General features: G+C 38.5%; 1 protein-coding gene across 1 annotated transcript; it reads left to right on the top strand.

The window, feature by feature from the left end:
* Window positions 1–1,911: 1,911 nt before the first annotated feature.
* Window positions 1,912–26,780, top strand: LOC124166555 (endoplasmic reticulum-Golgi intermediate compartment protein 2). The gene is made up of 7 exons (XM_046544116.1): window positions 1,912–2,452; window positions 3,502–3,712; window positions 3,804–3,959; window positions 8,284–8,500; window positions 16,133–16,386; window positions 20,020–20,286; window positions 25,947–26,780. The coding sequence occupies exons 2-7, from the start codon at window positions 3,604–3,606 to the stop codon at window positions 26,150–26,152; spliced, it is 1,209 nt and encodes a 402-aa protein (XP_046400072.1). The 5' UTR covers window positions 1,912–2,452; window positions 3,502–3,603; the 3' UTR covers window positions 26,153–26,780.

The following is a 26,780-nucleotide window of genomic DNA, read 5'->3' on the forward strand; positions in this document are numbered from 1 at the left end:
CAAGGGTTTCCCATGCTGATTACCTGAAGGACCTTCATGACCTCGCCACTTTGAGCAACACCTACCCATGAAGGTTGAAGGGAGTTTCTGAGACTAATTTAACGTTGCATGCCCATGTATTCAGGGAAGAATTGGTTGGTAGGGTTTCCCATATCCTTTCCAACAGTGTTTATGCGTGACACCATGTGGACTATCTTTCCTATGGCTCCCACCCTTCCAGGCATGGGCACCAGAGTAATTGATAATTATGATGGCCAGTGCAGCAATGGGGGTCATAAGAACACACAAGTCAGGGCTGTAGCCCAAGGGAAAGGCTAACAGTAATTGCAATGTAAAGATGGTAATTACAGTCACACTTCATCATACCTAAAAATATTAATCTTACATGTGTTGTGATTTACAGTTACTACAGATAAAAGAAATCATTAAGATACTAACATACTCAAATTTTTAATCAAACTAAATAGTTTTACAGGAAAAAATCACATCTATTACATAATGTGATCAACCCATTATTGCCCCATGTGTGTTCAATGAAGCAATAACGCACTATACATAACTAAATATAAAACAGCAACTTCAATCAGGTATACAATCACGGAAATCCACACCCAAGTAGAATTACGAAAAATATTATTTCTATGATCTGCACTGTAGATAACATTTAATAACTGAATTAGGTGCGGGTTATTCTCAAAAAACAGCATAACATTCAGTCCATGATGCACCCGTAACTGTACGTTAATGATGAATAACATTGAATGTACTATCTTAATCATGCTTTAGACACCTAACTCCGGTACCACTTTAATTTAAGTCAATACCTTCTCTTTCACTTTACTGAATTGAATTATTATAGAATCATGCTTTCACAGCCTAAACATGTTTTTTGTCATATATCCACATTAAGTAACGTCATGTATAATTTAATAGCTCATTCAATTTATGAAAAAAATAGAGAAGCTCAAATATATTATCTGAACACTTTATTTAGGTACTTAAATAATAAAATATTCTTGCAAAGTTGCTGAATGGTAGAAGTAAGCCATCACAATGAAATATTTGGCGAAGACAGTTTGTACAAAACGATGTTCCATTTATGTCATTTTAAACAAAATATAGCTTCCCTATTGGTGACAACATACTGCACACCTTAACGGAAGTGAATTCATGGAAATGGCTTAATGACAGGACTAAAAAATTTCCCATTTCCAACAATAAAAGGTCTTATGTAAATGTTTATAAAGTCTTCCTAATAACCTTTGAAGTACAAAACTTTACCCCATTTCATCTACGTTAAACAAAATAGGTAAATGGAACAAAATATAGATACGAGCTAAAATTTTGTCACAAAATACTTCTTACCATAAAGCATACCATGAGTGACCAATTGAACTGTAATAGGTTATACCCACTGGTATACCGCCAATATGAACACAACTGATGAATTACATAGTTAACCTTTTCACAGTAAACGTTACTCATATTGATCTAGCACACCAAATCTTCATGGCCACAATCATGTGTCAAAACATCCTCGATTGCTTTACAAGCACCAGCTACGAAATGCTCTGCCGAAGGTAAGATACAGCGTTCAAAAAGACCGCATGATTGAAGTAAAACAGTAGGAAAAATAGCACCATCATTCCAGAATCTAATCATTACTTAAGGAAAACACAAAAATTATTTAATCTCCACAAAGATATAATGGCTAATTAATACATCTAAAAAATCATGCTGAAGGATACTAATCACAATCTGTTCCCATCTTTCCACCATGTAAAGTTCCGTAACCATCAAGTATCGAAAGTACCAGTAACAAATAAAATTCCACGTTTTCTGGATCATTTCTCTAGAGTTACCAGTGACGGTGTTAAAGAGTCCTTCCCAAATTATACACCGAGCATGTATTTGAAATGTCGACAGGAAAGTCGTTCTTAACTAGATAAAACAAGAGTGATCACTGTGCAGGCATCGCAATGTTTACAAATCACAAATCAAGTAGAATCCTTTTTATCTAAAGAACCGCGCTCGGTACATCACGAGAGGAAATTCAGCTCCTTAACCTGTAGCACCGTACTATCACCGGAAACTGACACCTTACAAGATAGGTTACGTGTAAATTGTCTACAGTTAGCAAATCAGCAATTTTCTTTTCTCAGATCCCTACAAAACACCCAAAAACACCGGACCACGCCTGTCTCGCAGCATTTGATGCCTTTTTGATCAACGCCTGCGACCCATGCGATGAAATTCATCAACTAAAAACAAATAACATCCGACCATTTTTCGGCGCAAGTCAAGCGATCAGCTTGTCAGATAATGAGGCAAGCTATTAGTTCTCATTAAGGAATTTTTGCTGTTGTTTTGCGTAGCATCTGAACGAAGAAAACCGCTGGGTGTTACCTTCATCATGTTGTGACTGCAATATTTTTGATTTGCTGTAACGCTGGTGAGTGTTATTAATTATTTGTACATCTCTGTTGTTGTCATACCATACATGTTGGACTTCTAACTATTGAATTATTGAACGTAAAGCCTTGATGAGCGAGGGCGGTGACTCTTATTTCTTCCCTTTAGTTTTTATTTGGCCAATACATTGTTTATCATTTCATAATCAACGAAGTAGTCGTTAAATAACCACATTAAATGCATCAGCCGGCAAACAAGTAATCGCAGGAAAAGTTTTATTTATCCCTATGTTGAAGCAATTGGATCTTGCTATGTTTTCATTTGGCAAGTCTTGTCTCCGTAACAGCAATCATCCAACTTCTTACGTTATGATTGTCTTCTAGGAATTCTTTTCTCAAAGCAAAATATTATAGTTTTTCATTTGGGTGTTGAAACTCCGTTGTCAAGATATTTTTAAGTTTTTTAATTGGATTATGTTTAACCAAATGTTATGTAAAATGGAAGAGAACCGAATTTTGTATTTGAGGAATTTAATGTGAAATATGTAATTTATTGGAAATCTATTTGTTGCAGTTGGATTTCGTCCACTGTTAAAATTGCATTTTTATCTTAATCGTCACTTTTTTATGATTCTTGGAAGATATTAACATTTCTGCGTGTATCTGGCGACTCCTCTATATGTTCGCAGTTTTATAATTTCCAAATTTTCTTCAATATGCACCTCTGAGGATTTAGTTGCAATGTTGTTATGAAATTATAGAATCAGTGTAATGGCATTTCATTCATTCACCCATAGCAATTAATTATTTAACTCCGTTTTACATTCATTCACTTCATGTCATCGTTTCATAACAGAAGTATTATGAACTTCTGCTTATATCCAGGATATGGTTCATTTCCATTATGATTCAATAAGATGCTGGTTGTGTTATTCATAATTATGCATGAAGTCGAATGTAATGAAAATGAACAGAAGAAGTCTATGGCTTATTTTCCTGAATGTTGCCTTCTACAAGTATCAAACAGTTGAATTAATTTTTATGTACTTGATGGTACATGCATACAAATTTTTAATTTGTTCTATTACAGATTTTTGTGGACTGAAGAGGTCCATTTTATCAAAGTAAGATTGTCATCTGAATCCTACCCCTTCATGTATGATTTTAAATTAACAGAAAAAGTGTAGTAATTATGTTAAGGAGCAGAGGAAAAGTGGTGTCATGGAAGACAATCAAGGATTTCGATGCATTTCCTAAAGTTTCTGATACGTACATTGAACCATCACCAGTCGGAGGAACACGTAACTATAAATTGATTGATTTCATTACTCACTGATTTGTACTACCCTGCTACTGATTGCTGTGATCAATTGTGTATATTAACATTTGCAGTTACCCTCATTGCATGGATAGCCATCACGTGGATAATCTACTGGGAAGTGACATTCTACCTTGATGCTCGCTTCAAATTTAGATTCCTCCCTGATACTGAGTTTGATGCTAAGCTGAAAGTAAATGTGGATATAACTGTAGCAATGCCATGTGCAAGTAAGTATAGCATGTTTTATTTTTATAGTACATATTATTGTGTTTGAAATATCCGGCTTGAATCATGATATCATGAAGGCCGAAGGGTATTTTAGGTAGCGATACATGCTTCAATAATTTATGCAGAAATGTTGAGGATCACGTATATTGCAAGTATGTGTTGAATTCACGTTGATGCAATTGGGTGATGCATAGCAGGGTACCGAATCGTGAGATTCTTTCCCGAAACAATGCTCGTGCAACAGTCTCTGGCGAGATGTTATCCAAGGGAATAGCCTCCAGCCAATGAGTGAAACAATCTATGGGCATTAGACAGTTACAGAAACCATGGGAAGAGGACTGACTAGATCCACATGAATATGCTGGGACCATGGGCGCAGCCAGGAATTAAGGCTAGGGGGGGTTTCAGGTGCAGCTAATACTTTTGGGAGATTTGGGGGGTATGGCATACCCACCAAGGTAAGCGGGAGGTGCGGAGGCCTTCCACCGGAAAAAATTAAGATAAATGGTGATTTTTACGGCCTTCTGAGGGATATTTTATTAATCCTCACACTATTCAAATGCAATATTAATCCAATTAAGTAAAATAGATTTAACTTAAAAATTTCTGTGAGCTCTGGGGGGGGGGGGGGGTTTATCCCCCAAACTCCCCCCCCCCCCTCGCTCTGCGCCACAGGCAGGGATTATAGGTTGGGGATTGAGAAGTCATCTACCGGCGAGATGTGGCATGAGACTTTGGACCATTGGCAAGGGAACATTAAAAACACACTTGGGGGGTTGATAAGCACACTGTATTCACTGACAAGGGGAGACCACGAAACTTGATCCGCCTTTTTCAATGCCGTATTTTTTATGGCCTTCGGAATGGTGAACACATCCCTGAACTAATAGTGGTTCCATTGAATGGGCCTTAGTTTGGCTTAAACTAATTAATTTCCATGTGGTACTTTTCACAAGCCGCTTATAGTTCCATGATATCGCACCCCTCAGCAGACGGGTCAGGTGGGGTAGTGGTAACTTTTAAGATTACCACGCGGGGGACCAGGGTTCGGGGCTTCATGAAGGCTGTATATTTTGTTGTCTTCATTGTGATCATACGGCATCAACTTTTTCATTAATTTTAACTGCGACAAGCATAGACATGAGACTATTTTTTTATCATCATAATGCCGTTTTTCACCCAATCATTTTTGGTTCCCCATGTCAAACTCTATTCACCGCTTTAATCCGCGAATTTGATGTAGTTCGTCAACTTGCTTATAACGGCGTTGCATGCACTAAACGACTAGAGTTCTTTACAATTTTCCGAGTCAAATATGACAGTGTACGGTGTGAAATTCAAAGTATTCGAGAGCGTACCTTTAGCATAATTATTCGAGACCTCGAATATTCAATACTTTCTAGTATGTATTCGAGTATTCGCGGATACTATTCGCACATCTCTAGTATTTCGCAATGTGAAATGATTATCACTTCTTATTTCACTGTTCTACATTGGTTACAAACTCCAAAGTAACATTTAATTACCTACCATTCCGATTAAAAACTACAGGAAAATAAATAGAGGATAGAAGCTCAATATTCCGAAAATAAATTGAAGTGGAAGGGGTTTATAGCAGTCACTTAAGTTTGATGAGAAATTAGTGACTCTTGCTATGACTTTTATCACTTTTTTTTTGGCTACTTACAAGGAAACATCGCCAAAGTGATGTTTGGGATCTGGATGCGGATGTTATTTTCTAAAACAATATAGGTAATATAGAAAAAGTGTCACGGCTTTCTTCCACATAGGTCCGGGTTCGAGAGGTATTCGCATTTAAATATTTCGCGCAGCATGACATCCCTTGAGTAATCGCTCCACTTAAATTACGGCCATGGCCGTGTGGTCTAGGACATAGTCCCCTATGTAGATGGTATCCCGTGTTCGAGTCCCAATGTCGGCAATATTTTTTCTCCCTTCTAATTTTTAAAATCACTGTTACATTTTATCCCCATTCATTATTTGGTTAACTCGCGATTTTTTAAATTTAATATCAATTTATGGATTTTAAACGAAACTCCGAATTGTGCCTTACTACGGAAATTAGAAGGTGTATATAATGACTTACACGCAAATTTCCAGGGAATTTGATCATCCTCGCCCTAGCCATTGCTCCCACAGCCTCTTTGTTTATTCGTAATCTCAAGTCTTTCTTCTCAACAAATAAACACAATTGCCTATCCTCACATTCAGTTACTGACCCTGGCCAGTTTACCCTCCTACCCATCCAGTACAATAATCCTGCTTTCCAGCAGCCTACTCAAGTCGTTTTCGAAGTCTTCTTTGTTTACCTTTCGCACCCGTTTTCACACATTTGGGCCTCGGCGCCTCATTCAGGGATTAGCAAGGGTCAGCTGTGGACGGAGGGTTGTTGGGACGGAAGTCTTTGAAGGACGCTAGAAGGCAGGTCATAAAGGAGGCATGGTGGGTGGAAGGACATTCTGTTGTAAAGATCGAGATTTGTTGGGAAGACAGTGGGTGGGCTGTGAAGAAAATCTAATGGAGGGAATGCCTGGTGGAAATGATATTTTGAATAAAAAAACGTTGAAGCCGGAAAATACCGGTGCTTCGGGAATGTAAAAAAGGCATTGAAAGTGGAGGCACACGCGTCAGAAACCGGGGAACGATTCATGAATAGATGTACAATCGGTTTATTGATGCGAGGCAAAGGTGTGCATCGGTGCACATGATGAGCACATTAAATGGAAATTCACGTGTAAGTAATTACATACGTCCTCTAATTCGCGTGGTCAGGCATATTTGGAGTTTCGTTTAAAATCCATAAATTGATATTAAATTTAAAAAATCGCGAAGTAACCAAATAAAACGAATGGGAATAAAATGAAACAGTGATTTCAAAAATTAGAAGAGAGAAAAAATATTGCCAACATTGTGACTCGAACCCAGGATACCATCTACAGGTTAGGGGACCAATGGCCTAGGCCGCACTGCCACGGCCGTAGTTTTAAGGGAGCGCTTACTCAAGGGATGTCATGCAGCGCGAAATATTTAAATGCGAATATCTCTCGAACCCGGGCCTATGTGGAAGAAAGCCGTGACACTTTTTCTACTTTACCTATATAGTTTCAGATAATAACATCCGCATCCAGATCATCCCGAACATCACTTTGGCGATGTCTCCTTGTTAGCCTATAGTAAAAGAGGTGCTGGAATAAATCCCTTGACTATTAAGATATCCATAAGTTTACGTTTTAGGACCACTAAACACCCTACTAAGCTTATTGTATTCTGCATGAGTTCAGGAGCCATATTGCCTCATTCTGTGACTGACTTGTGAAGGTGCTTGGAAATTTTTGGCTTTATTATTAAAAGATGAATGCTTGAATTACTCCTGAAAGAAATTTTATTCATTGCTCATAAATTTTGTTTTAATTTTTTCTTCAATTACGAGGGCTGTTTTTTTTTTCAAGCTCCGATGATTCATGAACAGAAGAAGAAGTGATTGATTAAAAATTATTTCACTGCAGAATATTGAGCACATTTTTGGTGTCCTTTCGACATAATCACGTCGGCGATTGAGGAATTGGTCGTGCCTCTGCACAAGCTTAACTATACATTTTTCAAAGGATGCTACTTCTAATGACTTCCTACGTCCTGAAGCCCATGGCCCATTTGAGAACGCTTCCCTTCTAACCACATCTTCATTTCAGCGTAAAGAAGGAAGTTACACGGTACTAGGTCGGCATTGCATGGCGGGTGATTGAAAATGTCCCATGGAAGTTGATCAAGGAGCAGTTGGCCTGCATCAGCGCTGAGATGACGGTCGTTGTCATGGATCAGAACACTTTCAGAAGTCAGCATGTCCCTTCTTTTGTTTTGAATGGGAATGGACGTAATGTTTCACACTGTTTCCAACTGTTTCACATTCTCCCACAGTGCATTTAAAAAAAATTATTTTATCGTCATAAAGGTGAAGACATGTCAATGCTAAAGCCAATTGATGAGTTTTCTGGCTGTCGCTCTGCAGTGCACGCTTGACAGGAAAATTAATTGAGGCAGTGTAGTTAATGAGATTGCTACTAGCCTTAAACTAAAAACTTAAGGTCAGAAATTACTTGAGCATGTTGTATAGAGGAAGCGTAGTTTCCGCACAGTACCCGCCTGTCTCTTTGAATTGTGTTTTTGCCGGCCGATCGGAGGTTGGAAAAAAACCGCCCTACCTTTGGAATTTGTTTGAACAGTATTCAGTTTAGTTTATAATGATTATTATGCCTGACATTACTTCATTGTTAGTGATTATTTACTCATTTCTTTTATTTCTAGACCTAGGTGCTGACATACTTGATTCTACCAATCAGAACATCCTCCAATTTGGCATTCTGGAGGAGGAAGATACATGGTTTGAGTTGTCTCCTCAGCAGAGGCTGCACTTTGATTCCATCCAACAAGTGAACAGCAACCTGCGAGAGGAGTCACATGCCTTGCAGGATGTCCTGTGGCGATCCACGTACCTCTCCCTCTTCGGAGATATGCCTCCAAGGTACACACTGATACATATCAATTTATGTACTTATTTCAGAAATATGTTAAATTTACTTCCTATCCTCTTGAATTCAGCATAATATGAACCTTTATGTCTGGGTGATGAGGAATTACCAATGTACAATTGCAACACCCATGCCAAAATAGCAATTCCTTGTAAACAGCTTTCCCCTCCCTTCCCAAATAGTTACTAGTACATACATATTTATTTCAATTTATTTTCTTTCGTAAATTGACGGATCCATCAAAGTATATTTTCATACAATTAATGCAGCAGCCTTATGATGACAGTCAACAAATATAAAATATATAAAAGATCTGCCGCTATGCCTTGCAAATAATGCCGCTCAAATTTAGTGTCAATAGATCAAAATTCAGTTTGATTCGGTGACAATAGAAGACTGGTTTGTTCCCATGCTTGACTTAAGAAAACACGTAATGAGACACCATTAAAATCAGTGAGCGAATTGTCTTAGTGGTAAAGCAGTGGATGATTCTCACTGCAGTTACGAATGAATGTGGTGGTTTGAACCTGTGCAAGGGAATATTTTTAAATGACACAAAATGGCAGTAAAATTCGAGGGCTATTCACTAAGTAAGGAACGTTTTCACATGCCATTGCTAGGCACCAGTCAGTCTCGTATATCATGGTGTCCGTGAGCTTGGCAGATATGTCTGTGTCCAGCTGTGACAGCGGGAACGTCTCCATGCTACCCGTTTTTTTCGATATACAAATTGAAAATGTGCTCTACAGTTGAAAATCCCACCAGTTGCGAGGTTGTCAGTTATATGGTTTTCATAGGCCAAAAAATTGAAACTGATGGAAAATTAATTGTCAAGTGTGAGAAGTGTACAGAGAAAATGTAATGCATGAAAGTTTTGTCTGGAAACTGCATTCTGTTTAAAAATGGCCGAACTAACATTCAAAACGAGGAGAAGAGCGGACATCTGAGAATTGTGACTGATGAACTGGTCACTAAAGTTGATGAAAAGGTTTCTGAAAACCGTTGGTTCACAATAATGGAGTTTTCACTTTGTTTCATGGATTTTGTTGATTGAAATTGTCACACAAAGGCTTGGCTACCAAAAATTTTTTGCGAGATGGGTGCCAAAAATTCTTACGGACCACAATAAAGGTCAACAAATGGGGCAGCTTTGCACTCCACCAAGAACTCCATAATGCCTTCAAATGGGAAGTTTTCCCTTGTCTGACCTCAATTGACTATCACTTGTTTCCAAGAATGAAGACCTGGCTAGCAGCACAGCACTTTGACGACAACGATGAGCTCCAGATGCGTGTCACTGAGTGGCTCAATTTCAGTATTATGTGAAAACTTGGAAGGTGGGCATATAAAACAATGTAATTAAATAACATTTATTTTTGTTGGAATGTATGCAATTCTATCTGTTTGTTTGGACGTTTCCAATATAAATAAATAGGTTCGATACGTGTGTATCGGGCAGTCTGGTATTGTTGTCCTCATAGATAGTAGTTGGGTCCTCTACTCTTACACCCAAATCATCAAGAAATGCTTCAGCACTCATAGCACAAACTGTTCCACATCCTGTATCATAATCTTCTAGATAAGCAGGTCTTTTCCTTTCTCTGACTGACCTTCTGACTTGATCATCTACTTCCCATTCTCCACCTAAATTCTTGTCTCCACCTGAATTCTGCTCTCCACCTGAATTCTGCTCTCCACCTGAATTTTGAACTCTCTCTGCTGGGTAGTACTCTTCATTTTCACCTTGATTTTCTTTCCAGTATCCTAATTCCCTCTTAGCTTGGAACTTCTTTTCATCAAAAATTACATCTCTTCCTCTTACTATCTTTTTTAGTTCTGGATCCCAAAGTCTGTACCCATTAGTGCAGTACCCTACAAAAATGTACTTCTTACATCTGGATTCTAGCTTACTCCTCATTAATTGTTTAGGAGTGTGCAGGTAGGCTGTACATCCAAAAATTTTCAATTTATTTAGATCTGGTTGTTTTCCATACCAGAGGTAAGCTGGAACTTCCTTTTCCAGAGCTTTTGTGGGAGTCCTGTTGATTAAATATACAGCAGTAAGTACTGCTTCCGTCCACAAAGCTTTTGATAAACCAGAGCTGTGTATCAAACATCTTGCTTTTTCAAGTATTGTACGATTCATTCGTTCTGCCACCCCATTTTGCTGTGGCGTGTATGGTATTGTGGACTCAAATTGTATACCTCGTTCTTCAAAGTACACTTTAATGTCATTGGTAACATACTCCCTGCCATTATCACACCTGAAACGACTTAACTTTGTACAAAAATGAGATGTTGCCATTTTCTCATAAATCTTCAGATAATGAAAGGCTTCTGACTTTGTTTTCAAGAAATACACAGCAGTAAAATGAGTATAATCATCCACAAATGTCATTATATACTTCATCCCATCATATGACATTGGAGATACTGGTCCAACCAGATCACTATGCACAAGTTCCAATGGACGTTTTGCTCTGAGTCTTCCGTGCATGTGTGGTAGTTTTGTTTGTTTTCCAGCCACGCAATGCTCGCATATACTCTTGAACTTATCTTCTTTAATTCCATCCACCAGTGTGGTTAATTTCTTTAAACCATCTTTGGAAATGTGTCCTAGTCTTTGGTGCCATAAATGTTCTGCTTCCATTGAAAGGCAAGCTGTGTGTGCACTCCGAAAAATAATTTTGTGTAATTTTCCACAGCGCCTGGCAACTGCTACTGTTCGACCACCTTTCAAAATTTTTCCTATTCCATCTGCAAACAGCACACCATAACCATGAGAATCCAATTTTTGAACTGATAGGAGATTCATCTCAAGATCAGGTACCCTTAACACGTTTGCAATGTGTAACTTAACCCATTTTCCGTTATTAAAAATAACACCATCAATATCCCCTTTTTCTTTGGCAGTCATCAGCTGTCCAGTTTTAGCAACTTTAATGTTGATGGGTATCTTCAATGGAGTAACATTGCTGAGAGGAGTTAGTTCCCCAACTAAATGCTCAGTAGCTGCAGAGTCTAAAGTAAAACTTATGTCACCTTCAGACTGTGAGCTTGTTCCCATAGCAGTTGATTCCTCCTCCATTGTCATCTTCTTGTCTTCTATCTCCGCATGTGCTGCAAAGCTGATTCCGTAGTCGTCTGCTGAAGATTCTTCATCGTCGTTGGCTGCATGAGCGTGCCCACTTTTATTTTTACCCTTCCAGCATTCAGCCCTTAAATGACCTGGTTTACCACAGTTGTGACAGAGAATATGAAATTTATTTTCATTCTTTACCTCCGCTATGTCATTCTTCCGTGTATTCCGATAGTTGTTCTTTACTCGTTTGGACTGTATAGAGAATGCCGTCGTAGATGGAACCTCAGAATTCATATCCTGCTCTCCGGTAGCCAAAAACTAGAGATGTGCGAATAGTATCCGCGAATACTCGAATACCTCGAATATTAGAAAGTATTCGATATTCGAGGTTTCGAATATTTATGCGAAAAGTACCGCCTCGAATACCTCGAATACTTTGAATTTCGCGTCATACACTGTCGCACGCACGTCGTTGGTAGTTGACTCGGAAAAATGTAGAGAATTGTAGTCATTTAGTGCTCGCAGCGCCGTTTTACGCAAGTTGACGAATTACATCAAATTCGTGGATTTTAGCGGTGAAAAGAGTTCGACGAGGGGAACCGAAAATGGTCGGGTGAAAAAATCCGAAAATCCCCGATTCCCCCCACCAGGAGAACCTCAGTGCCGTGGGATAGCAACCTTAGGGCATTTCCCACGATCCGATATCCCCCTCCATTCAGCACTCGCCTCACCCACTCTGAAGCTTTCCTCTTCTTCGAAATAAAAAAAAGGTCACAGCTCGCGCAGGGATCATATTACGAAGACCTTAGCTTCGAAAAAATACCAAGTTACACGAGAACAATAGAAACGTGTTTCACGCCCTCCCCCCTTTTCTCACCCACTGACCTTTTTTTTCCTACCTGCTTCGAAGTTCCCCATTTCTGTGGAGGTCAACCGCTGCATGAGTCATCTATTAGCACAAAAGGTGTCTAAGAATGACTTTCGTCAATTGATGTTACACCTTTATTGAATTGAAATATTAGTAATGTGCGCGTAATTTCAAAAATAATAAGACCAAACGCGACGTATTTCTGAGTTTATTTATGCATTTTACGCAAAGAAATAAATGTCAAAATACGACGGAGACTTAGCATTCTGGCGAAACTCGATATGAGCAGCAGAGCTTCTCCGAAGTTGATGCGGTACTTTTTTCCGAAAGCATATATGTATCAAGTTACAATTAATGAGTGGTGCTATAAATCTTTATTGTTACAGTCCCAGACAAAGGGATATTTTCTCAGAATATTTGGTTTCTCCCTGATAGCAATTCCAATTCATCTTCTTATCTCGTGAGAACTCCCAAAGATGGACTGAAAATAATTGAAGATAATCCGGTGGAATAGAGCTTGTATTTTGCAAAATGCCTCAGATTGTCAGCTAGCACTTGGCAGCAGAAGTGGGGGTAAAGCGATGTTAGTTGAATTAATGATATGCCCAATTGTTTCCATAAAATTAAAATATTCATTAATCAGCTAAATTCCTGTTCGAATCATTTAAAGGAAATCAAAATTACTCCCCAAAATCTTGTGTTGCCTGCTGCATAGGCAACCGAGTCAAACATTCCAGCATTCATCATTTAGTATTCGAGGTATTCGAATATTCGAGCAATGATTTAATATTCGAATTCGATATTCGAATTCGAGAAATCTGCTATTCGACCCATCTCTACCAAAAACGATCGCTTGGATTCCTCATCAAGTAATCTGTTCTTCACAAAAGCTAAGGTTAGTCTATCAGTAGACATATGTAGTCTCTATGGCTGTCACGACCACGTTATATTCTTGCGGCAAGGTAAGCAACAAATGACATAATATATCCGGCTCACTCACATTGGCGCCCGTTGACTTCAATTGACGTATCAGTCGATCGAAATGAAGAAAATGATTTTCTAGATTTTCTTTCTTCGGGTTATGCTGACAAGCCGGAGGTAAAAGCTGTCTTCTAATTTGTAACTGAGTTGCTAACCCTTTCCTTTCAAAAGTATCTTTCAGCTCCTTCCATACGCTGTATGCTGATGTTTTTCCTTTTGCGTACTCCAAATGACTGTTCGCAAGCTTCCGAATTATTAGTCCTTTGCATCTTTTGTCACGACTCCGTAATTTAGCGTTCGCTTCTTCTCGAGCTGTACGTTCCGACGCTGCTTCATTTAGGATCGGTCCTGGATAAACTGGTTCTTCCTCTGTGAGTGTTAAGAGATCCAATTCATCCATTAACGTTTCCATCCGAAATTTCCAGTCGTCGTATTCTTTCCCGTCGAACAAGGGAACTTTGAATCTGTCGTCTCCATATTCCGCCGCCATTCTTCAGCATTAATTTTTCCGACAGAATTTCAATGTTAACTATTGCGGAACGTCGTTGTTAAAATGTATCTCGAAAATTGATGATTATGATTCTAATTGAAGCTTAATGACTGGGCCCATAACCTGTTATTTAAGAGGTACAAAGGTTCAGCGAAATAAGAAAGCCGTGCATTCGTGTTTCTAGCAGAGAGAGTTCAAAATTCAGGTGGAGAGCAGAATTCAGGTGGAAAGCAGCATTCAGGTGGAGACAAGAATTTAGGTGGAGAATGGGAAGTAGATGATCAAGTCAGAAGGTCAGTCAGAGAAAGGAAAAGACCTGCTTATCTAGAAGATTATGATACAGGATGTGGAACAGTTTGTGCTATGAGTGCTGAAGCATTTCTTGATGATTTGGGTGTAAGAGTAGAGGACCCAACTACTATCTATGAGGATAATAGTTCATGTATTGCCTGTTTAACAAAGTGGGAACACAAAAGACTTAAACATATGAATGTTAAGTATCATTTTTGTGAGAGACTTAGTTGAGAAGAAAATTCTCTCAGTAAAATATATACCAACTGCTCAACAGAAGGCAGACATATTAACTAAAGGACTAGTTGGTGAATCTTTTCTCAATCATCGCACTGGTTTGGGTGTGAAGCAAATAGTTTAAACTAGACCTCGTTTAAATTGTTTATATTTATTGTTGTTCTTTTTTTCTTATTCTTCAAAGAAAGATATTTATGTTCTTCCATAACATTTTAAAGAATTTATGTAATGTGTGTTTCCACATTTGAATGCTTGTTTTTTCGTGTTTTTGGACATTGCTAGAATTGAGGTGGAGTGTTGGAATGTATGCAATTCTATCTGTTTGTTTGGACGTTTCCAATATAAATAAATAGGTTCGATACGTGTGTATCGGGCAGTCTGGTATTGTTGTCTGACTGGAATGCACGGCTTTCTTATTTCGCTGAACCTTTGTACCTCTTAAATAACAATTTTTTTAACAAATTTATTTAAATAATGTTTAATTAAACTTTTAAACATATAAAGAATCAAATTTCCCTCCTAGTGGTACCATAGAGAATACTGAAATTAAATTTTCAAACTGCGGCAAAAGTGGCGTTGCTCAATTTGTGAAGAAACTTTTGGAAATCAGTGTGCATAGGTTGAGGGGAGATTAAGATAGTGAGATGTACAAAAAGTGGGGGTGCTGTTAGGAATTCTGCAGATAACTGTAACAGCTTTCCTCTGCACGGAGAAGGTTTTCAATAAGGGAGAGTTGTTTCCTTGAAATAAAATACCGTTAGACACATGAGAGTGCACTTTAGCATACTACAGACTTTGAGTGTAGGGATGTGTGAGAACTCGAAAATTCAAGTCGAGTCGTGTTGTTGGTACTCGACTCGAGTGTTTCGGATAGCATTACGAATGTAGAGTCGAGTAGTTTTGGTTACAGAGCTGTCGAGGCCATTAAGTTCAGAAATCTGCGGACAAGAAGCGCTATCATAAAACTCATGTAATAATACCATTTTTAAGGACGATAAGTCGTTCTAACTCCATAGTCGATGAGGTTCAGCGTGTTGATTAGTTTTTTGTCAGGCCGATCGTCTTCCCACACAGTGGTGTAATCGGAGTGAACCGCTCACATTTTCTTATGAGACGCTTCTGTATCCCATCCTTCTTTCTTTACTTTCCTTACTATGGCACAATTTACATTAATGTTCCTCATTATCTTTTCCTTTTTACGTACAAGCTAAGCATTCAGAACAGAAAATTGGGGATAGGAAACATCAGAACATGTTAGAGAATGCCTTGCTGTATTGCCTGGTTCACAATTGCCACACTAGACTCCTGACACGAGATCAAAAAGTACTACTCGCACATCCCTATTTGAATGTATTGGTTGGTACTACAAGTGCAAGCTTTCTTGTGGAAAAAAGACCCACAGAAAGCTTTTTATTCAGCTCAGAAACATGTGACGACCAGACAAGCGTACATCTGAGAGGTGAATGCTATGAAATATTATTGATGAGGAAAAGGTAAACAGTGGATCATAGGGTTTTTTTTGTTAAGTCTGCGGTCATTTGCCCTAGATGGCAAATTATTGCTTCAAACATTTGAGACAAGATATTTATAGTTATTGGTCAAAGTCTCAAGTCAAATTTACCCTGTTTCTTCCAATTTTTGTGTAATTAAGTATGTATTTATTATTTCTTTTCCAGAGAGGAAATACCAGATCATCCTCCCGATGCTTGCCGATTCCACGGGACCCTCATGCTTAACAAAGTGGCTGGAAATTTTCACATAACAGCAGGGAAGACTCTGAATCTCGCCCAGGGCCACTTTCACCTCTCTGCAATTGCATTTGGGCACACCGTGCAGAATTTTTCTCACCGCATTGAAAGGTTCTCTTTTGGTGATCCTAGCCCTGGAATCATCCATCCATTAGAAGGAGATGAAAAAATTGCTGATAATAGTAAGTAAAAAATTCTTTTATTTATTCTGTACTCATTATTAGGGACATGCAAAAGTTGCAAATGCGATAACACGAATTCCGGGGTTTTCCCGCAAATATGTACACGAATTTCGTGTTAATTGCGATTTTCTCCAATTCATGGGTGACATTCACCATTTTTTTTCTTCCGCTCATGCTTCTCCCACGAAATTTTTTTTTGTGGTGTATATTTAAGCCGTAATTTTTTCACTGCATTGGACACTCACCAACGTGACGAATTCCCACGGGCTGCCGTTCACGGCACAACACCATGAAATCCAAAGTGTCGTCTTGTGGGAAAGTGGCCTGAATTTTACAGTGCTGTGACGGGATCGGCAGCCGGCATTAAATCATTTCGGCTGAAAACTAGGCAGTGGCATAGCTAGGAATATGCTTTTGGGGGGATGAGTTGGCCTGGGGGGGGATTAGATGACTTGGGGCAGGAAAATTTTTTGACATGCCTGAATTTACATTTTACATAATTTTGGCACTAAAAATTGAAATGTAAGCAGATGCAGTTCTTAAATTTCAAAACAAGGCAATATTTTTAAATAACTTTTTTATTTCTCTGATGCTTTGGGGGGGATCCCCTCATCCCCCCCCCCCATAGTTATGCCACTGTGTCTATGGATGTCTTTAAATGAATCAATTCGCGCAGTTGACGGCTGCTGTAGTCACCCATTTCAATATGGCCCGGTGGTGCGCCTTCTACGGGGTGAAATAAAGGCAGTGCTGCATTAAGGCCACTTTCCGACGAAACGAATTTTGCCAGATGCCATTTATGTCATGACGCTGTGAAATTCAGGCTGCTTTTAGACAAGACAACTCTCTGCCCCGCTATGGGCCGTGTTGTGAACGGCGGCCCGTTCCCAGCGAGCGGCCGAGTTTAAGTCAACGAAATTGTTACATTAGAACCACACTCAAGGTTTTCCTGCAACAAGTTATCAAATAACGCTGTCTAATGCGTTGCGGTGAGTCACCGGAATTACTGCTGGACATTGACGCATGCTGGGCGTGTGAGCTTGTATTTCCGCTCTTCCGCGGCCACAAATTTCTTTCAGCACATTTTAATTCATAATATCTAATTCTTCAGGTGAGAAAGCGCTTCATTCTAAATATTTCAGGATTGATACAGGGGAATCGAAGAGAGAGGCTGTGATAAATTCAACGGCAAATTCTGGCGGAGAATTCACTACAGTGCACGATATTACGCGGATGCATTATGTGCGAGACTAAACGAGCCAATTGACCTTGGAATCGTAATGAGATAGAGCAAATGAGCGTCGGCAGCGCTAAACAATGAAGATTTAGGCTCTAATAGATTATGGCTTATTAGATGTGATTTTTTTTGGTACTTCACCTTATACAGTAAAAAACGCAAAATTTCATTTTTATTTACCAATTTTGCGTTATTTTGTGCTATCTCCTAATATCGCGTCTCGCGAATTTTACGGACCCCTACCTATGCCTATGGCTTTGAATGCATTAACCAAACTTAGTTCTCTTATGGCAGAAGACCTAAGCAGAAAAATAGGTATGTATTTGAAAAGATCTCAGTTTTTGATCCCCAAGAAGTTCTGACTACAGACATGAAAGACAACATGACTTAAAGACAACATATTAATTCTGGAATCAATGGAGACAGAAAATTTGATGTTGGGGTTGGGAGAATTACAGAAATTACTACAAAAGCCAAATTCCCGGGGTTCAGTGGACATAATTAAAGCAATCCAGGAGCTCAAATGTCTTAGACATCGTTTGCATCTAAGCGCCTTCAAGCAATTTGGATCCCTTCTGCAAATATAGACTCAGAAAGATTTCTTTCGTGCTATAGCACTGTGATAACAGATAAGAGAATAAATGTAAAAGATGACAACTTGATCACAACAGCAATATTTCATTTGAAATTTCACGCATTTAAAAGTAATTTCTCTCTATCTAAGCTAGATATATGGAAACGCAAAGGATAAAATATGTAAAATAGGTGAATTCAGTCAATACTCCATGTATATTATTGCTTTAATTATTCCCGGTCAATAATATCCTAAATTTAGGGCTATGAGTGGGCCACTGGAAGGATGGCTCTCAATCAACATCAATTATTTTGCCGTTAAAATAACACCGATATCAGGGCAAAATAACATCGCTTTTGGAAAAGAAGAACACCACTTTTGGCTATAAAATAACCCCACCTTTTGCATGTCCCTACTCATTATTGACTGCCTTTCATGAGTGTTAGCTTTCTATGGAATCTGTTTTTGTGAACATTGCTTGATTATAGCTCTGCCCAAATTTTAGTACTATCGTGGGTGTTGATTTTAACACCTGATTTTTCAAATTTATTGTGAAAATTGTTCTTAACGATTAGTCTTCTGTTTATCAATTCCATATTTTTGATTATTACTTTGAGCATGGTTGATAAAATTAACATTAATGATTATTTTATATAAAAATCATTTTTATTTTAATTATTTTATGAAAATCGCCCTGTAATTCATTCAGCTGAAGGAACTTATTACTGGAACATTTAATTGTTCCTTATTGGATCATAATTCAAATTTTAACATGATCAGTTTTTCTCAAAATGTTAGCGTTGATTTAATCTTAGTCAGATTAAATTAGGAAACAATTTTTGAGTTTATTTCATTATAGAAGTCATCTGTCAGCCCACATGTATGTTTCATTTGAACCCTTTGAAGCTAATCCATAGATAAACAAATTTTGTGTTAAATACGGACATGTATGTAGTAATTAAAGCACTGACGAATCATCCCATACCCATTGATTTGACGTCAGTTAAAGGAATGGTATTTATCTGGAGTTAACTATTCTGTAGTGCTTCTGAAGATGAGCATCTCTGATGTGAATCTTTTTCAAAACTACTTATTTGAGTAACTCTAGCTTGTTTTGTGGATTACCAATCTTGATGTCTGGTAATTACAAATTCTGTCAGCTGTAGTGAAAAAATCCTCCGAATTGAAGTATGGCTATGGATAGTTATGACTCTTCATTCAACTCAACATTCATTTTAATTTTTACTTTATTTGTTTTACCTCCATATACGTGTGGAAATCCTAAGTTTTCATTGTGATAGCTGTGAGAATACTGGTGTCAATCAAGTTTGTTTTAAGTTCAACAGATTCAGGCTTCAATTGGTTAGACTTATTTAATTAAATAAAAGATCATAGCACTTTTCTACAAAAATTTTTACTGCGTACAATGGGTTTCAGCTAACAGAGCCATCATCTGGTACAAGACAGTGCAAAACTTTTAAAAATCGCCATTATACCTTTGAGAAAGGGGGTTAGGGAGGATTTGACATCTTTGAAGAAGGGGGTGGGAATAGGCGTTCCGAGTGGAGACAGTGGGAAAAGATACAACTACGCGTGTCGTTAGAAATGGAGAGGCAGGAGTAAGTAGCAAGGCATTAGGTAGCCTCTTTTCCTATAAGGTATAAAGGTGATTTTCAAATGTTTTGCAGTGTCTTGTACCAGATGATGATGGCTCTTTGAGCCGAAGTGTGTTGTACGCAGTAAAAAAATTTGTTGAAAAGTGCTGCGATCTTCTATTTATATAAACAAGTTAGTTTTATTTTAATTTGTTCGTCTCTCACAGGTGCTATGCTGTATCAATATTTTCTGGAAGTTGTGGGAACTGAGGTGTCCACCATGAGGGTACCACGGATGTCAACATATCAGTACTCTGCCCGAGCCCATGAAAGGCCAGTGGATCATGCGAGGGGATCTCATGGCATTCCTGGCATATACTTCAAGTACGACATGGCAGCAATGCGTGTCAAGATAACTCAGGAGAGAGATTCATCCCTGCTCACATTCCTCGCACGATTGTGTGCCATTGTTGGTGGAGTTTATGTTTGTGTGGGTGAGTTACAATAATCGCTATTATAAGTGCCCCCAATTCATTTTTACATACTGAATGACTGCCTTTAAAGCCCGGCATTGTGTTGATGTGATAAGAGGCCTAGTAAGAGTGGTAACGGAAGTATTAGCCGTTTCAAGTTCCTGGTTGTGCTAGCAGATGAAGGGTAAGAAGCACCAAAACCCAAAATTGGCTTGAGTGCACAATAATTTATTATGTTAAGGATTTTAATTGTATCATAAGGAATTATAGCCTGCAAGTAGTTGTTATTCAGGTTAATAATGATCATCATTATAAGTCAACGATAAGGTGATCCTTATTTTTTAAGTTTTCGAATTTCTTTTGGGAGTTTTGTTCCATTTGGTGAGAAAATAAATATTGAAAATTGTTTTAGCAATCGGATACCGGGAAAGCGTATCGCATTGCACTTAAAGTTTTGAAATTTTGGTAATTTTTGGTGTTTTTTGGACATAAATGAAGATGATGTCACTTTCAAGTAATTCTATCACTATTTCGTCTTCTGAAATGGCTCGATAGACATTTGCAGTGTATCACCTCAAATATGTTTAATTTCTGCCCTTTGGTTCCTGGGATATCGTGCAAAGAGTGAGTGCGCGTCACCCATGTCATGCAATTTGGCTGGAATTCGGGTAGCATGCTCTCAAAATTTGTTGATCAATCTCACCCATCGTAAACCCATAAAATTCTTTAGATAAACCTTAAACCTCATCGATATAACCTAGAATGCTCTATTTATCACTGTTTATTGCCAAAACGGGCTTAGTAGCAGGTCAATGAGGCCGGGAACCTTAGGAAATATTCACGATATGTATTATGTAGTTGGGAACATTCGGGATTCCAGGAATTACTCATGTCCCTGTATTATGTATCTGCAATTTCAGTAATGCGCTGTTAAATTTTTGCTGGGTTTGGTATAACATCTTGCTATTGAACATTATCATATATTGCTCCTTCTTCTGTAAGTACTTTCGACAGTATTTTCTGCATATTGCTAGAGAAATGGCAGCATGACCTCATGAATTCTTCAGACAGGATATGACTGGCTCGTGAGCCTTGGTGTTAATGCCACACTGAGCTACCGTATAAGCGTGTGTAAGAGGCGCACCCCTATTTTGAGCATCGAAGCTATGAAGAAAAAAATTTTGCGGCATTTTTTTATACTATCGCGCGGTGTTGCAGACGTACATTCGATTACTGTCAAAATTCCAGGCGTACTGTAATCGAATTTTCCGTTTTCAATATTAATTGAAAGAGGAAATTTTGATAACTGCGGCGGTAATAGCGGCATAAGAGGGAGTAGAAAGAGTTTCGATCCTCTCTTCGCATACGCCGTTGCTCTACGATGCTTGTCCTATTCACGAACAATTTTGTTTAAATGCTCTCGCAGGAGTATTGCAATAGAATTACAGCCGCGGAAAATTTTAAGGCAATACACGACAGGCACATAGCATGAACCTTCCCAAGAGCTTGGACAACAATCGGGGCAATCTCAGCGCCGTAGGATAATAACCACGTCGTAGATTTAATGGAGCCACATTCGGCCCTCCATCAGCCAATGCCGCTGCCGTTTTTTTCCTTTCTGAGACCCCACAGGAAAATAGGAAAACATCAAGTTACAGGGGAACAATGGAAACGTGTTTCATCCCTACCCCGTCTCACCAACTGACCTTAATCGATCTCCCAGTTTATGGAGACCAAATGCTAGGTGAGTCATCTACTAAAGAAAGAGATCTAACACGACGCATATCTGACAGAATTTAAGTTTTTTAAGCCCTAATTGTTTGACACAAAGATTTTTAGTAACAACAAGGCTACTAATATTCAAAATAGTCCAAACAGGACAATTTCGGAAGGAGAAGCGTAGCATAAGCGCATTCAAACAAGACGAGACGGACTGGAAACTTTAGGCAGCGCAAACTGCGGGTATCACATTGCTGTGCCTTCGCCCCTTCGCTTTGAAGGCAACGACGTCACATGCAAGATCGGACGTGTACTTCCCATGCTCCTTCGCTCATAGCCTCGTAGCTTGAATTACGGAGGGGAGGGGGCGCGCTCCTTCCCCTCCATATTTCGTTGCTTGCTTCGAAGAAGGAGGGATCGTGCTCCTTCCCCTGGACCTCTCCTTCCGCGCTCTTCACTTATAAGCATTTCCGATTTCTTCCATCCACAATTTAGTCCAACAATGAACATACTCGTTCGAATTTTTAAAAGCGCAGGTTTTGATACCAATATAATTTTCAGTTGCAATATACCTCATATTAGCGTCTGAAGATAATTTTCGGAAAATCAGGTCCTCAGGGTAATGGAAATTACTCGGCAAGACAGATATTGACTATTAACCAGGTATGTCCTTCAAAACTAGGCGTTTCTCTACGTTTGATAAGCGATTACTATATGCAGAATAAATGTCGCGGGATGCCCACTTGTGGCAGTAAATTTAGCGCTCCCTCCGGAATGAAAAATCCTGTGCGACCTTCCATGTTCACCTATGGGGTACCGACGTGACGGCGCGATGCTTACAAGAAAAGCAAACAGGGGCATTTTAAAAATACGTCACTAATTGAGAAACTCCGCTGCCGGCCGCTTGTTTTTGACCTAGGGTTTCAGATGACTGACTCACACTGAAAACCAAGGCCACTCAGTTCTCCTTAGACTTGCGACCGGTGAAGGGAAGGGGGGAAGATAAGAAGTTTGTGTAAGAGGCGCACCCTCATTTTCGGCTGCAATTTCTGGGAAAAAGGTGCGCCTCTTACACGCACTTATACGGTATAAAGGCACCCTTAAATATGAAATATAAATTTAATAGGGAAGTGCACTAGTGTTTCAAATGTACCAAACACATTTTTTAAATTAGAGTTCAGAATAACATAATGTCGTAAAACCACAGTTTAAATCCTAATAGTGAATACTTTATTCGAGATGACCGTCTGAAATATGGAAAAATTCAAAGGCCGCGAAAACAGGTGTCCATGTTGAATATTGGCCGTGACGTCACAAGGCAGTAGCAGAAGGCAGCTTCTACACCGTTTAGTTATACCACTATTATTGCATAGAAAAATTACAGAATTTGAGGGTATCCGTTTTTTGCTGTCATAAAATATCTTCAGAATATATATGTGGCTGCTTCTCTTTTGAGTAAACGACTTCATCATTGCGTAATATATTAATATTCATTTACGTGTCAACTTCAATTATGGAAAGAGTAGTACGAATAGCACATTGAATCTTTAATAAATGCATGATGGCATTTATTTTTCGCTGGGTATATTTTGACACAATGCCGTTTATCATGCCAAAACATTTGTAGTAAGAACCGAGTCAAACTAATAAACCTATTTCAGACGTTTGCTGCAAGACTTATTCGTTGCGTATGTATTCACGCCGGCCGGAATGTTCGCCCTTCGCAACTAGAATCATGGGATGTTAGCCTTATTTCCGAGCTGGCTGGTTGTTGCAATGGTTCGCTGTCCAGGATGGGTTCAAGAAAAGATAATCTTGGTTGGGAGAAGGAAAATTCCAACGATTTATAAATGGTATACCAAACTTTGATGTAATTATGGCCACTGAATTTTTGAATAAGGAGGACAGGTTCAACGCTCCATAGAAATGCGAGACGTTAAGGCTAATAAGGGGAGACCGCGTACCTTGCTGCATCTTTTTCAATTAGGGCGTTAGTTAGGCTGTAATTAATTAATTTTCATGCGTGACTTTTTACAAGTTATATATATAAATACAAAATGTCCTCTGATACCTAATGGGTCGGTTGGGGTAGTGGTAGCGTGCGCGATTCACAGGATATATCTTATCCGAAGGACCGTGGTTCAAAACTGCGTCATGGCATTATTTTTTGTTGTCTTCATTGTGATCATACGGCATCAAGTTTATCATTAATTATAATTGCAGCAATCATGGACATGAGACAATTTTTTTATCATCATTATGGCGTTTAGGTATTTTAGCAGTGTCATTACTAACGCAGAGATACGATGACTACAAGGGTTGGTGTGCGCTAAAATGTTAATTTTTTCTTTGCTTATACTGACCAACTTCCACATTAAAAATGAAAACCATTCTTGCAAGAGCACATATCATTAAAGGCTCGCGGCAAGCAACAATATGCGTACAGGCATAATTAATAAGAACACAAAGCGAATATAAAATGCCATATATCTCGAACACTTGTAATTCACATTACTCCAAAGGGAGTTTACTTACTCAGTACATACCTCAGTACCTACCAGTTTACCTCAGTAGCAGTGCTAAAAAGAACCATTCTGAAATATAATTTCAACTAACAAATAGGATGAAATAAAAGTTGATAACCCTGGACCGGGCGCGCTGGCGTATAAAATACGTCAATCTTTGAAAACCAAGGATTTCGACATTGTACGTACATTCTCGGCTATAATGGTCTCGTGTATTCTTACAATGTACTTTGACTGCCTATATTGCGAGTTTTCAAAGTTCGAGGTATTGTAGCTAATTTTTTGGATCAGCAAGATGAACCTGTCACCAGTGGAGTACAAATTACGCCGCGCGACCTGCCGTGTACCTTTATATCTGTATCACCTATAAATGTACTAATTTCAACAAATAAAGATTAACTTTAACAAAAATCGTTTGTTATCATATATGCACATATCATGGGCAAAGTACGCATTTTGCCCGGTCGTGTAAAAAAACAGTCGCGCCATAATTCTTTAACCAAACTACTTTCAGTTTATAAATTACGTAGGTCTACGCGGAAGATGCTATATTTTGACTCAACACACTTTCTGATGTGACTGAGGTACCTATTAAGTAAATTATTATAATATAAATATCAATTTGATCTTACAATACCTTCAAATGATCTTCAAAACAGAATATCATCGATAGGTAAGAGTCAGGAGCAGCCTTGAACCATTTATTCCGTATAGCTTGTGCTTAAGGCACGGGAATGAATATCTTCTCCAGGCTTTTGTTTCGACGTCGAGATGAAATTTGGAACAAAAAATCATTTATAATTCTATTTTGAATTCATGTTTTCGGTACTAGACGACATTTTTAGGAAGCAAACTCCACCGATTCCCGGAAACTCTCGCCGCGCTAAAGAAGGCGACGGAATTCAGCGATACTCCACTGGTGACTACTGCCTTGTGACGTCACATCTCAATCAAGATGGAGGCACTGTGTTTCAGCGCAACATGAAATTTTCCGACTTTCAAAACGGTTTAAAGTGCATACCCCAGATGCAGAAAATAAAAGTGACTATACTAATGTTTCTTTTTTAGGCTAAACTTTCAAATTCAGCAATAAAAAAAAATTAGTGCACTTCCCTATTGTAAATCATCCAAATAAATTTATGTATTACTTTGTTAGAAATTGTATTAACTACCGTATTTGTCTCAATATAGTCCCCTGTTTTTTTTTCCAAAAATGCCTGTGGTAAAAGTAAAGGGGGGCATTGTATTCCAATGCATTTTCTTAATTTTTACCTGAAACTGAAGCCTCAAAATTGGGGGGGAGGACTATTATCGAAGAAAGACGGTTATAAGCAATAACTTCAGGCTTTACACTGTGAAATGTTTATTGCCGTATAAATGTTTTCTTTATTCTTATATTTTCCATATGGAATGTACTATTTTTCTTTTTTTCTGCAGGGATGTTGAATAGTGCTGTTTTGTACATTTCTTCTCTTATTGAGAAGAAGCCTTCACCGGGATATTCACCTTTGGAAACATCACCAATTAATGCTAATAGTGAAGGAGTTAAACCAGGAGGCGAACCCATACCTTTACCCTTCCCAGCACCCTCCATAGCTGATGCTGCGGTCTCCCTTGATGGACCCCCTCTTCCCTCCAAGTGAAAGAAACTGTTTTATGTGAACGTGTATTATGTTTATGTCATTGGATTCATGAACTGTTGTGCCCAATGTTGTGAAGTTTTGGAGCATCACATGGTTTTGTGATACAGGCCTGCTCATTATTGTGCTACAAGCAAGATACATATATGTACTCAGGTTCAGATAAGAAAAAAATTGTGGCTACTCATTGAGGCAGGAACATTTACAGAGTTTGAGGATGAATGAATATGAATGTTTCAATTTTTTGTTGAATTATGTGAGAGATTTGAGCATGCTGCATCATCCTAACTAATGTGATTTTTTTATATTGCCAATCATGTTTTCCTAAAATGTGTTTACCATGGATCTGTAAACCATCAGTACCTCTTTTATTTTGATTTATATTTATGTTTCTGGTGAATTGTCCATTTTTCAGTCACAGAAAACACAATGATGATCATGAAATCTTTAGGTTGTCCAACAGCCGCCAATCTAGTGTATGGTTGTAAGTGAGATTTTGTTTTACTTTTTATTTACTCATGTTTTTACATTAAAAATTGAACCTATTTAAGTTGTTTTTGAGATAAAGGTTGATGTAAGGGAGCACATTTTTAAATATGAAATTAAAATTATTATTGTTTCTATCTTTTAA

This window comes from Ischnura elegans, chromosome 10 (assembly GCF_921293095.1).
Source record: "Ischnura elegans chromosome 10, ioIscEleg1.1, whole genome shotgun sequence".
Lineage (NCBI taxonomy): Eukaryota > Metazoa > Arthropoda > Insecta > Odonata > Coenagrionidae > Ischnura > Ischnura elegans.